Source organism: Babylonia areolata, chromosome 14 (genome assembly GCF_041734735.1).
Source record: "Babylonia areolata isolate BAREFJ2019XMU chromosome 14, ASM4173473v1, whole genome shotgun sequence".
In the NCBI taxonomy this organism is placed as follows: domain Eukaryota; kingdom Metazoa; phylum Mollusca; class Gastropoda; order Neogastropoda; family Buccinidae; genus Babylonia; species Babylonia areolata.
The window spans coordinates 32,395,868-32,409,167 of record NC_134889.1 but is presented as its reverse complement, the minus strand read 5'-3'; the positions used below and the strand labels follow the sequence as shown (position 1 = coordinate 32,409,167).

The 13,300-nt window shown below is 47.2% G+C and overlaps 1 protein-coding gene across 2 annotated transcripts in view; it reads right to left on the bottom strand.

Moving 5' to 3' along the window:
- LOC143289994 (MAM and LDL-receptor class A domain-containing protein 1-like) overlaps nt 1–13,300 on the bottom strand; it is a 34,651-nt gene that overhangs the window by 10,297 nt on the left and 11,054 nt on the right. For both annotated transcript variants that reach the window (XM_076599288.1, XM_076599289.1), the window contains exons 9-14: nt 12,745–12,860; nt 8,628–8,777; nt 6,026–6,192; nt 4,590–4,788; nt 3,833–3,964; nt 810–967 (exon numbers count right to left, since the gene is read on the bottom strand). In XM_076599288.1, the coding sequence (XP_076455403.1) occupies nt 810–967; nt 3,833–3,964; nt 4,590–4,788; nt 6,026–6,192; nt 8,628–8,777; nt 12,745–12,860 (922 nt within the window). The remainder of the gene's footprint in view (nt 1–809; nt 968–3,832; nt 3,965–4,589; nt 4,789–6,025; nt 6,193–8,627; nt 8,778–12,744; nt 12,861–13,300) is intronic.

Genomic DNA, 13,300 nt, shown 5'->3' with positions numbered 1-13,300 from the left:
GGGGTTTCCTGGATTGGTTAGTTTTCTGTTGTGGCTGGCTGTTAAAACACTGACTCCGTTTGGTTTCTACAGTTCATAATGACTACAACACCCAAAACAACAGCAATTACCATCATCTTCGCCATCATAGTTCTCCTTCTACTACTACTACTACTACTACTACTACTGCTGCTGCTGCTACTACTACTACTACTACTACTACTACAAAGAAGAAGAAGGAGGAGCAGAAGACGAAATATTCTATGAGTATGATGACGATGATGGTGATGTTGATGGTGATAGCGAAGGTGATAGTGAAGGTTATGCTAATAATATTTTATGATGATGATGATGGTGATCACACACACACACACACACACACACACACACACACACACACACACACACACACACACACACACACACACACACATACACACACACACACACACACACACACACACACACACACACACACACACACACACACACACACAAGCACGCAAAATCTGCAGTACCATCTGCTTCCATTAGAAATGTCTTAAATGATAATCAACATGCGTTTGAAATAGTTCAGAGTTTAATTTGAAGCCCAGTTGGATCTCTGTTGTGATTCTGCTGGTTGACTAGTTAGTTTATTTTATTTCGTTTATATTCTTCCTCCTTTTTAATTATTATTGTCATTTTTTTAATGCTAATTGAGGAGAGAAGAACAGGGAAAGTAGTGATGATTTAAGGCATGGATGGGGTGGGGGAGATAATGGATTTTCGTCTAAAATCACAAATGTGGATAGACGTTAGGCAAAAGAACGAACGAAGCACGCACACACCTTCACTTTCAATGTCAGCCTGCTGCCGCTCGTAGCGTCCCCCATGAGGTACCACCAGAACTGCACACACACTCGTGAGGAGGTGTCGAACACAGGAGACACAAGTCTCGCAGTACTTCCAACCAGCTTGGAGTCTGCGTAGGCGTAGTACGCGGAACCTGGAGAAAACAAATAGCGTACCTGAATAGGTACAAAGGCTCGAGACTCAGGACTCTTGAAAATGGCTTCAAACAGAAAAGTTTGGTGTGTTGTAACAAAGAACATCTGAATGGGTACAGTGGCTCAAGACTCAGTCCTCTTGAAAATGGCTGCAAATAGAAGAATTTGGTGTGTGAAAACAAATAGCGACTATGAATCCAGAACGTGTCATATAAATTTTGGGTGATCTTGAAAAAAAAATCAACAAACTGATCATGCCCATACTGTTTCCATTGTGATTAGCGGTGAGGCCCGAGCTGGGTTTTCCTGCATCGCCTTGTCTGAGGGTCCACAGCCACGATCCGCTGTTTTCCCACCCGTACAGGGCCCCTTCAAAGTCGCAGCTCACTGAATAGTTACAAAGACTCGAGACTCTGGACTCTTAAAATGGCTTCAAACAGAAGAGTTTTGGTGTGTTATAACAAAGAGCGTATGTGAACAGGGCAATGACTAAAGACTTAGGGCTCTTGGTATGTTAATTTGGTTGTAAAAACAAAGAGCGTATGTGAATAGGACAAAGACTCCAGACTCAGGACTCCTGAAAATAGCTTCAAACAGAAGAGTTTTGGTGTGTTATAACAAAGAGCGTATGTGAATAGGACAAAGACTCAAGACTCACGGACTCTTGAAAATGGCTTCAAACAGAAGAATATGGTGTGTGAAAACAAAGAGCGCATCTGAATAGGTACAAAGACTCAGGACTCTTAAAATGGCTTCAAACAGAAGAGTTTTGGCGTGTTATAACAAAGAGCGTATGTGAATAGGGCAATGACTCAAGACTTAGGGCTCTTGGTATGTTAATTTCGTTGCGAAAACAAACAGCATCTGTGAATAGGTACAAAGATTCAAGACTCAGGACTCTTGAAAATGGCTTCAAAAAGTAGAGTTTGGTATGTTAAAACAAAGAGAGTATCTGAATATGACAATGACTCAAGACTTAGGGCTCTTGAAAATGGCTTCAAACAGAAGAGTTTGGTATGTGAAAACAAAGAGCGTATGTGAATAGGACAAAGACTCAAGACTTAGGGCTCTTGGTATGTTAATTTGGTCGTAAAAACAAAGAGCGTATGTTAATAGCAGAAAGACTCAAGACTCGGGACTCTTAAAATGGCTTCAAACAGAAGAGTTTTGGTGTGTTATAACAAAGAGCGTATGTGAATAGGACAAAGACTCAAGACTTAGGGCTCTTGATATGTTAATTTGGTATGTAAAAACAAAGAGTGTATGTGAATAGGACAAAGACTCAAGACTTAGGGCACTTGGTATGTTAATTTGGTTGTAAAAACAAAGAGCGTACGTGAATAGCACAAAGACTCAGGACTCCTGAAAATGGCTTCAAGCAGAAGAGTTTTGGTGTGTTATAACAAAGAGCGTATGTGAATAGGACAAAGATTCAAGACTTAGGGCTCTTGGTATGTTAATTTCGTTGTGAAAACAAACAGCGTCTGTGAATAGGTACAAAGATTCAAGACTCAGGACTCCTGAAAATGGCTTCAAGCAGAAGAGTTTTGGTGTGTTATAACAAAGAGCGTATGTGAATAGGACAAAGATTCAAGACTCAGGACTCTTAAAATGGCTTCAAACAGAAGAGTTTTGGTGTGTTAAAACAAAGAGCGTATGTGAATAGGACAAAGACTCAAGACTTAGGGCTCCTGGTATGTTAATTTGGTTGTGAAAACAAACAGCGTATGTGAATAGGACAAAGACTCAAGACTTAGGGCTCTTGGTATGTTAATTTCTTTGTGAAAAAACAAACAAACAGCGTCTGTGAATAGGTACAAAGATTCAAGACTCAGGACTCTTAAAATGGCTTCAAACAGAAGAGTTTTGGTGTGTTAAAACAAAGAGCGTATGTGAATAGGACAAAGACTCCAGACTTAGGGCTCTTGGTATGTTAATTTGGTTGTAAAAGTTAAAACAAAGAGAGTATGTGAATAGGACAAAGACTCCAGACTTAGGGCTCTTGGTATGTTAATTTGGTTGTAAAAACAAAGAGCGTATCTGAATAGGTACAAAGACTCAAGACCAGGGACTCTTGAAAATGATTACATCTGTTGACCTAAAAGATAAAATAAAAAAAATCCATCCTTTACCAACTAGGCGCTGTTAATGGGATTCGAAACCCGGCGCCCTCAGATTCAAAGTCCAACGCTTTAATTAACCACTCGGCTGTTGCACCATTCGGAAACTGTTCGAACTAACCTTTTTTTTCCAATAGATAGATAGATAGATACAGAATTTGGGACTTTTTTAAAAGCCTTTTTGGCTTTTCAACGCCCCTTCTTAATATAGAATAGTTTAGGGTTGTGTACATGCGTATGAAATTTTTTAAATGTTCATTCATCAAAATCAAATGGTTTTATTAATGATTTAGAGTCATTGTCTAGAAGATTCTTGAACTGGTCAATAGTTTTAGCTGTTTTTGTTGAATTTTTCAGTGCATTCCATCCTTTAACTGCTCTAAAGCTAAAAGAAAACTTACGAATATTTGTTCTGCAAAATTTTGTGAAAATTAGGCTAAAAGTTCTAATTTTATAATCGACCACTTGAAACGAACGAAACAGGAAACGAATGATGTGCGCCCAGTGGCACCCGTCAGTCGGCTCTACCCAGGTAGGCAAGCCTGTTGTGCAAATGACCCCCGTGTTTGTAAAGCGCTTAGAGCTTGGTCTCCGACCGAGGATAGGCGCTATATAAGTACCCACATCATCATCATCATCATCGCTTAATTAACTGATTAACTGATCGACTATGAATCCAGAACGTGTCATAAATTTTGGGTGATCTTGAAAAAAAAATAATAAAAAAACTGATCATGCCCATACTGTTTCCATTGTGATCAGCGGTGAGGCCCGAGCTGGGTTTTCCTGCATCGCCTTGTCTGAGGGTCCACAGCCACGATCCGCTGTTTTCCCACCCGCACAGGGCCCCTTCAAAGTCGCAGCTCACTGCCCCCGCTGTGTGTGATGATGAAAAAGAAACGAAAGTAAAAAATCAAAATCTGCTGTGAAGAGCGTAATTACCGCCCTTCCCTCACACGCAAAGCATTCAAGTCTCAAGGCATGACTAAGCGCGTTGGGTTACGCTGCTGGTCAGGCATCTGCTTAGCAGATGTGGTGGAGTGAATTTGGATTTGTCCGAACGCAGTGACGCCTCCTTGAGTAACTGAACTGAACTGAACTCAAACTCCGTGAAGATTTTTCTGAAACAACCTGCATATTATTACTATTTTTTCTACTTTGTTTATCCATGTACATATATTTTTTTTCTTAGTGGAGTTGAAATGAATGACGAAAAAAATCTAACAAATACAATGAAATACAAAAAATCAAAATTAAATTGAAATATACTGGATTAAACTGAATCAAATTAGGATGAACTAGATTGGACTAAAGTCAATTAAATCAAGTCATGTCGAATCAAATCTAATCTTCTCTCTTTTTTTTTTCTTTAATTTTTTCTCTTTTGCTTCTTCGAAGAAATGAACTTAGAAACAACCCATTTCTGGGGTTCGACCCCCCCCCCCCCCCCCCCCCCCTTTTTTTATTTTTTTTTTAAGAATACTAATAATAACTGACTCACGTGGATCTAGACACATTCCTGGTATAACAACGATGTCGTCAATGGCAACCACAGCATCCACACCCTGACCTCTAGTGACCCGGAATACGATCTGCATCTGGCCGGAAGAGTCCGGGGTCACACTCACTTTGACCTCGTGCCAGCCTTGACCTTGGTCCCCAGATTGGCTCCATACCACCGTTTCTCGTCTTGAAGAGGACTGATTGGCAATGCAATGCAATCAAAGTAATATTTTAAAGGAATAATGAACACCACCATATTAGTGTTTTTGTTTGTTTGTTTGTTTTGTTTTGTTTTTCATTTCCCACCACAATCCAACAGCAAATTTTCAAACTCCACATTACTAGCCCACGTATGATAAGCATTCGTGTTCGACTATGACCACTTTAAACCCACTTCGTGTGTATACGCACGCAGAAGATCAAATACCCACTTTAAAGATCCTTGTGATCCATGTCAGCGTTCGGTGGGTTATGGAAACAAGAACATACCAGCAGCATGCACACCCCCGAAAACGGAGTATGGCTGCCTACATGGCGAGGTACAAACATGGCGGGGTGCAAATGATTCCGTGTTTGTAAAGCGCTTAGAGCTCGATCTCTGACCGAGGATAGGCGGTGTATAAGTATTCATATCACTCAACATTGAATAACTCTTCATACTTCTTGGATTCACACTGTATAGGCTATCAGCTTCTGTATTTCTTTAAACGATTCACAAAATGATGATGATGATGATGATGATGATGATAATGATATGAGTACTTATATAGCGCCAGTCCTTGGACGGAGACCAAGCCCTAAGAGCTTTACAAACACGGAGTCATTTGCACAACAAGCTGCCTGCCTGGGTACAGCCGACTGACAGCTGCCATTTGGGCGCTCATCATTCGTTTCCTCTGTCATTCAATCAGGTTTCGTTTACACACACATACACACTCATACAGACATGTGTGAAATTTTACGTGTGTGACCGTTTTGTTCATATACCCCGCCATCTAGGCAGTCATACTCCGTTTTCTGGGGTGTGCATGCTGGGTATGTTCATATTTCAGGATCTTTAACGTGCGTGTTTGATCTTCAGCGTGAGTGTACACACGAAGGGGGTTCAGGAACTAACAGGTGTGCACATAGGCTGATCTTGGAGATCAGGAAAAATAGCTACCCATTCCCCCCTAAGCGCCGTTACCGAGATTCGAACCCGTGACCATCAAATTGAAAGTCCGACACTTTAACCACTCGGCTATTGCGCCTGTCAATACAGACATCCGTACAAGCAGGCAGAATAATAATGTAATAATGATAATGATGATAATAATGATTGGTATTTATATAGTGCTGAATCTTGTGCAGAGACAAATCAAAGCGCTTTCACGCCAGTCATTCACACGCACGCATAACTCTAAAACTTGACAGGATTCCAGACAACCAACTCACCCTGACGACCACAGCCAGTGAACGCACGCCCTCCACCACCCCACGCATGGCCGACCAGAAGCTGAGGCAGACAGGAGAGGCCAGGTGCAGCAACAAGGGGGATTCCAGGTCCGCTGTGTCCCCGTCTCCACCCTCCCTGCTGTCCACGTACGCGTAGTGACCGGAGTCTGGGTTCATGGAGGAAGAAGATGGTAGAGTGGTTAACTCTCTCCATACGAACGGCGAAAGAGACGACGTTAACAGCGTTTCACCCCAATTACCATCATCAAAATATTGCAAGCGGAAGGCTCTTATACTGAAGACGTGAATGTTGACAAAGAATCTCAACAGGAAAAAAAAAAAAAAAAAAAAAAAAAGAATACCACAATTCTGACGACGGAAGCTAAAGGTTGGGTCATTGAGACACCCACTGGACATCCGTGGGGTCTGTGTAGAGGAGAAGAGAGGACTGGCCGTACTGAGTGAGTTAAAGAAGTGGAGTGATGCCCTAGAGGTATTGCGTCCGCCTAGGAAGCAAGAGAATCATCTGAGTGCGCTGGTTCGAATCACGGCTCAGCTGCCGACATTTTCTCCCCATCCACTAGACCTTGAGTGGTGGTCTGGACGCTAGTCATTCGGATGAGACGATAAACCGAGGTCCCGTGTGCAAAATGCACTTAGCGCACGTAAAAGGACCCACGGCAATAAAAGGGATGTTCCTGGCAAAATTCTGTAGAATATTGCACTTCGATAGGAAAAAACAACTAAAACTGCACGCAGGAAAAAATACTATTAAAAAAAAAAGAAAAAAAAAGGTGGCGCTGATGTGTAGCGACGCGCTCTCCTTGGGGAGAGCAGCCCGAATTTCACACACAGAACTCTGTTGTGATAAAAAGAAATACAAATACAAGAAGACGCTTCATCATCTGCCAATACAGTGTCCGTCAGGTCGCTGGGTTTGACTGGGGAAATCCAACTGAGCGTCCAATCATTTCGGATGAGACGATAGATAAACCCGTGCAGCACGCACTTGGCGCACTAAAAGAAAGAAGAACCCATGGCAACGAGAGTGTTGTCCTCTGGCAAAATTCTGATGAAGAAATCCACTTTGATAGGTGCACAAATATATATATATATATATATATATATATATATATATATATATATATGTGTGTGTGTGTGTGTGTGTGTGTGTGTGTGTGTGTGTGTGTGTAACGTGTATGGATTTGTCCGAACGCAGTGACGCCTCCTTGAGAATCTGAACCTGAAATGAAACTGGGTCACGGTTTATGACATTATCATGTGCGCTGGTGTGGTGTAGGCATGTGTCCATGCATTGCAAGCTCACGGTACACGTGCATGGGGTGTGTTGACTCAGAACCCATGGACGTTCATGCAAATGTAAGCGTGCGCGCGCGCGCATACACACACACACACACACACACACACACACACGCGCGCGTACACGCGCGAGAATTATACACTTGAACTGGCCGTGAGCGTGTTCAATCACATACATGCATACAGCAGCAGCAGTAGTAGAAGTAGCAGTTGTTGTTGTAGCAGCAGCAGCAGCATCAGTAGTAATAGTTGTTGTTGTTGTAGCAGCAGCAGCAGCAGTAGTAGTGTAGTCGTAGTAGTAGTAGTAGTTGTTGTTGTTGTTGTAACAGCAGCAGCAGCAGTAGTAGTAGTTGTTGTTGTTGTTTTTGTTGTAGCAGCAGCAGCAGTAGTAGTGTAGTTGTAGTAGTAGTAGTTGTTGTTGTTGTTGTGGCAGCAGCAGCAGTAGTAGTGTAGTTGTAGTAGTAGTAGTTGTTGTTGTAGCAGCAGCAGCAGTAGAAGTGTAGTAGTAGTAGTCGTTGTTGTTGTTGTAGCAGCAATAACAGTAGTAGTGTAATAGTTGTTGTAGCAGCAGCAGCAGCAGTAGTAGTTGTTGTACCAGCAGCAGCAATAGTAGTAGTAGTAGCAGCAGCAGTAGTAGTAGTAGTTGTTGTATCAACAGCAGCAGTAGTAGTAGTAGCAGCAGCAGTAGTAGTAGCAGCAGCAGCAGTAGTAGTAGTAGTTGTTGTATCAGCAGCAGCAGTAGTTGCAGCAGCACCAGCAGTAGTAGTAGTAGTTGTTGTATCAGCAGCAGCAGTAGTAGCAGCAGCAGCAGTAGTAGCAGCAGCAGCAGCAGTAGTAGTAGTAGTAGTAGCAGCAGCAGCAGTAGCAGCAGCAGCAGCAGCAGCAGCAGCAGCAGTAGTAGTAGTAGCAGCAGCAGCAGTAGTAGTAGTAGTAGCAGCAGCAGCAGCAGTAGTAGTAGTAGTAGCAGCAGCAGCAGTAGTAGCAGCAGCAGCAGCAGTAGTAGTAGTAGTAGCAGCAGCAGCAGCAGTAGGAGTAGTAGTAGCAGCAGTAGTAGTAGTAGTAGCAGCAGCAGCAGTAGTAGTAGTAGTAGTAGTAGTAGTAGTAGCAGCAGCAGCAGTAGTAGCAGCAGCAGTAGTAGTAGTAGTAGTAGTAGTAGCAGCAGCAGTAGGAGTAGTAGTAGCAGCAGTAGTAGTAGTAGTAGCAGCAGCAGCAGCAGCAGTAGGAGTAGTAGTAGCAGCAGTAGTAGTAACCAACAGGAGACAGGAGGAGGGGGATGGTTTACCCGTGCCTAAGGTGTGGTCAGTCAGTGGCGGTGGCCGAGTGGTCAGGTTGCCCCATGTCGTTCCGGTGCCCAGGTTCCAGTCCAGGTGGTCCCGGTGTCCCTGAGTCCAGGCGCAGAACCCGCCGGGGCCCTCAAAGCTGCAGTTCAGATCTGACGGAAAGAAAGAATGATGAATTCTCTCCTCTCTCTCTTCTTCTTCTCTGTTTGTGTGCGATTCATGGTGGTGGTGGTGGTGGTGGTGATCGTGGTGGTGGCTATGGTGGTGGTGGTGATGGTGGTGGTGGTGGTGATGGTGGTGGTGATCGTGGTGGTGGCTATGGTGGTGGTGGTGATGGTGGTGGTGGTGGTGATGGTGGTGGTGATGGTGGTGGCGGTGATGGTGGTGATGGTGGTGGTTATGGTGATGGTGGTGCTGGTGGTGGTGGTGGTGGTGGTTGCGGTGATGATGGTGGTGGTGATGGTGGTGGTGGTTGTGGTGGCGGTGGTGGTGGTGATGGTGGTGGTGGTGATAGTGGTGGTGATGGTGATGGTGGTGGTGGTGGTGGTGGTGATGGTGGTGGTGGTGGTTATGGTGATGGTGGTGGTGGTGGTGGTGGTGGCGGTGATGGTGGTGGTGATGGTGGTGGTGGTGGTGGTGATGGTGGTGATGGTGGTGATGATGGTGGTGATGATGGTGGTGGCGATGGTGGTGGTGGTGGTGGTGGTGGTGATGGTGGTGGCGATGGTGGTGATGGTGATGGTGATGGTGGTGATGGTGGTGGTGGTGGTGATGGTGGTGGTGGTGGTGATGGTGGTGATGGTGGTAATGGTGGTGGTGGTGGTGGTTATGGTGATGGTGGTGCTGGTGGTGGTGGTGGTTGCGGTGATGATGGTGGTGGTGATGGTGGTGGTGGTGGTGATGGTGGTGGTGATGGTGGTGGCGGTGATGGTGGTGATGGTGGTGGTTATGGTGATGGTGGTGCTGGTGGTGGTGGTGGTGGTGGTTGCGGTGATGATGGTGGTGGTGATGGTGGTGGTGGTGGTGGTGGCGGTGGTGGTGGTGATGGTGGTGGTGGTGATGGTGGTGGCGGTGATGGTGGTGGTGGTGATGGTGGTGGTGGTGATGGTGGTGATGGTGGTGGTGGTGGTGATGATGGTGATGGTGGTGATGGTGGTGGTGATGATGGTGGTGGTGTTGATCGCTGCTGTTTGCTGCTAGGCCCTAGCTTCCACCATCACTGCTGCAGTTTGTGTGAGTGAGTGACTGTCCGTCTGTCTGTCTGCCTGTCTGTCTGTGTGTATGTATGTATGTGTGTGCGTGCACGCGCGCGCGCGCGCGCGCGCGTGTGTGTGTGTGTGTGTGTGTGTGTGTGTGCTGACAAACGGGCACACACACACACACACACACACACACACACACACACACATACATATAGAGAAAGATAGAATGAAACGGGAAACGAATGATGAGCGCCCCAAATGGCAGCTGTCAGGTAGGCAGCCCGATGTTCAAATGACTCCGTGTGTGTAAAGCGCTCAGAGCTTGGTGTCTGACCGAGGATAGACGCTATATAAGTATCGGTATCATCATCATCATCATCATCATTATCATCTACCCTGGATATTACTGTACTTTCGGCAGCCACAGAACCTCTTCTATGACGAGCTACAAGAAGGCAAGCGCTCCCACTGGAGGCCAGAAAAAGCGTTTCAAGGACACGCCGAAGTCATCCATGAAGGACTTCAACATCAACCCAGACACATGGAAGCATGCAGCTGTGGACAGGTCCGCAGGGCGCACTGCCATTTGACCTGTGAAGCCACCGGGACAGCTGTTGGTGAGCAGTGGAGACAGGCGCGGAAAGCCCGAGCCTTGGAACTCCCCAACTGCCGCCACCATCCCCTGTCCACACTGCCACAGAACCTTCAGGACACCACCACCCCCCCTGTCCACACTGCCACAGAACCTTCAGGACACCACCCCCTGTCCACACTGCCACAGAACCTTCAGGACACCACCCCCTGTCCACACTGCCACAGAACCTTCAGGACACCACCCCCTGTCCACACTGCCACACAACCTTCAGGACACCATCCCCTGTCCACACTGCCACAGAACCTTCAGGACACCATCCCCTGTCCACACTGCCACAGAACCTTCAGGACACCATCCTCTGTCCACACTGCCACAGAACCTTGAGCACACCATCCCCTGTCCACACTGCCACAGAATCTTCAAGACACCACCCCCTGTCCACACTGCAAGAGAACCTTCAGGACACCATCCCCTGTCCACACTACCACAGAACCTTGAGGACACCATCCCCTGTCCACACTGCCACAGAACCTTCAGACCACCACCCCCTGTCCACACTGCCACAGAACCTTCAGGACACCATCCCCTGTCCACACTGCAAGAGAACCTTCAGGACACCATCCACTGTCCACACTGCCACAGAACCTTCAGGACACCACCACCCCCCCTGTCCACACTGCCACAGAACCTTCAGGACACCATCCCCTGTCCACACTGCCACAGAACCTTCAGGACACCACCCCCTGTCCACACTGCCACAGAACCTTCAGACCACCACCACCCCCCCTGTCCACACTGCCACAGAACCTTCAGGACACCATCCCCTGTCCACACTGCCACAGAACCTTCAGGACACCATCCCCTGTCCACACTGCCACAGAACCTTCAGACCACCACCCCCTGTCCACACTGCCACAGAACCTTCAGGACACCATCCCCTGTCCACACTGCCACACAACCTTCAGGGCACCATCCCCTGTCCACACTGCCACAGAACCTTCAGGACACCACCCCCTGTCCACACTGCCACAGAACCTTCAGGACACCATCCCCTGTCCACACTGCCACAGAACCTTCAGGACACCACCCCCTGTCCACACTGCAAGAGAACCTTCAGGACACCACCCCCTGTCCACACTGCAAGAGAACCTTCAGCACACCACCCCCTGTCCACACTGCCACAGAACCTTCAGGACACCATCCCCTGTCCACACTGCCACAGAACCTTCAGGACACCACCCCCTGTCCACACTGCAAGAGAACCTTCAGGACACCATCCCCTGTCCACACTGCCACACAACCTTCAGGGCACCATCCCCTGTCCACACTGCAAGAGAACCTTCAGGACGCCATCCCCTGTCCACACTGCCACACAACCTTCAGGGCACCATCCAGTGTCCACACTGCAAGAGAACCTTCAGGGCACCACCCCCTGTCCACACTGCCAGAACACCTTCAGGACACCACCCCCTGTCCACACTGCCACAGAACCTTCAGGACACCATCCCCTGTCCACACTGCCACAGAACCTTCAGGACACCATCCCGTGTCCACACTGCCACAGAACCTTCAGGACACCATCCCCTGTCCACACTGCCACAGAACCTTCAGGGCACCACCCCCTGTCCACACTGCCACAGAACCTTCAGGACACCACCCCCTGTCCACACTGCCACACAACCTTCAGGACACCATCCCCTGTCCACACTGCCACAGAACCTTCAGGGCACCACCCCCTGTCCACACTGCCAGGAAACCTTCAGGACACCATCCCCTGTTCACACTGCCACAGAACCTTCAGGACACCATCCTCTGTCCACACTGCCACAGAACTTTTAGGACGCAGACTGGACTAACCAGCCATCTGAAACACACACCGACCCCAACAAAACCCCAGCCGCAGGATGACTAAGATGGTCCTCGTCGTGATGACGGACGAACAACACTTTCTGTGTGACGTTTTCTGACCTACATGCAGGTCTTACCTATCACCGAAAACGGAGTTCGGCTGCCTACATGGCGGGGTAAATAAACAAAACGGTCAAACACGTAAAAATGTTACATGTCTGTCTGAGTGTGTATGTATGCCTGCCTGAAATCTGATTGAATGACACAGGAAACGAATGATGAGCGTCCAGTGGCAGCCGTCGGTCGGCTCTACCCAGGTAGACAGCCTGTTGTGTAAATGACCCCAAGTTTGTAAAACGCTTAGAGCTTGGTCTCCGACCGAGGATAGGCGCTGTATCAGTATCCATATCAATTAATCAATCAATCAATCAATCAATCAATCAGTCAGTCAGTCAATCAATCAATCAATCCTACCTGCCGGTGACAGGTGCATGAGGACGGAGGTGGTTCCCATGATGTTGCTAGCGGTGCACGTGTACTGGCCAAAGTCACTGGGGGTCACTCCCCTCACAATCAGCTGACCGCGCACTCTGCAGCAATTTCAATTTCACCTTCAGTTTCTCAAGGAGGCGTTACTGTGCTCAATGCTCAGCTTAAGGTCAACACATATTGACATAAACTTACAGTTGGGCCAACAGCAAAGTGAGAGCATGGTTCCTACAGGACAATGGGAAGTCATTTACAGCTCAGTCTTTTGTGAAGGACTATGACTCTCGAACTAGGAGGCAAAATTGCACTGGCTCTTAGTGCTGCAGCCTTGGGGGCTAGCTGGCCTTTAGGAACCATCCCAATGCCGACTGTCCTAAAACCCTCTTGGCCGAGAGAGTGGGGATGTAACTTGGGCAAGAAATTCTCCACTATAATCAAATTCAAGCCCAGATAGTCGGAACAGCAGTTACCTCCTCTGCTGTGCTGAAGGTGATGGTCGGACACGACTGACTATCATACACAGTGCGTGTGGACAAATCCA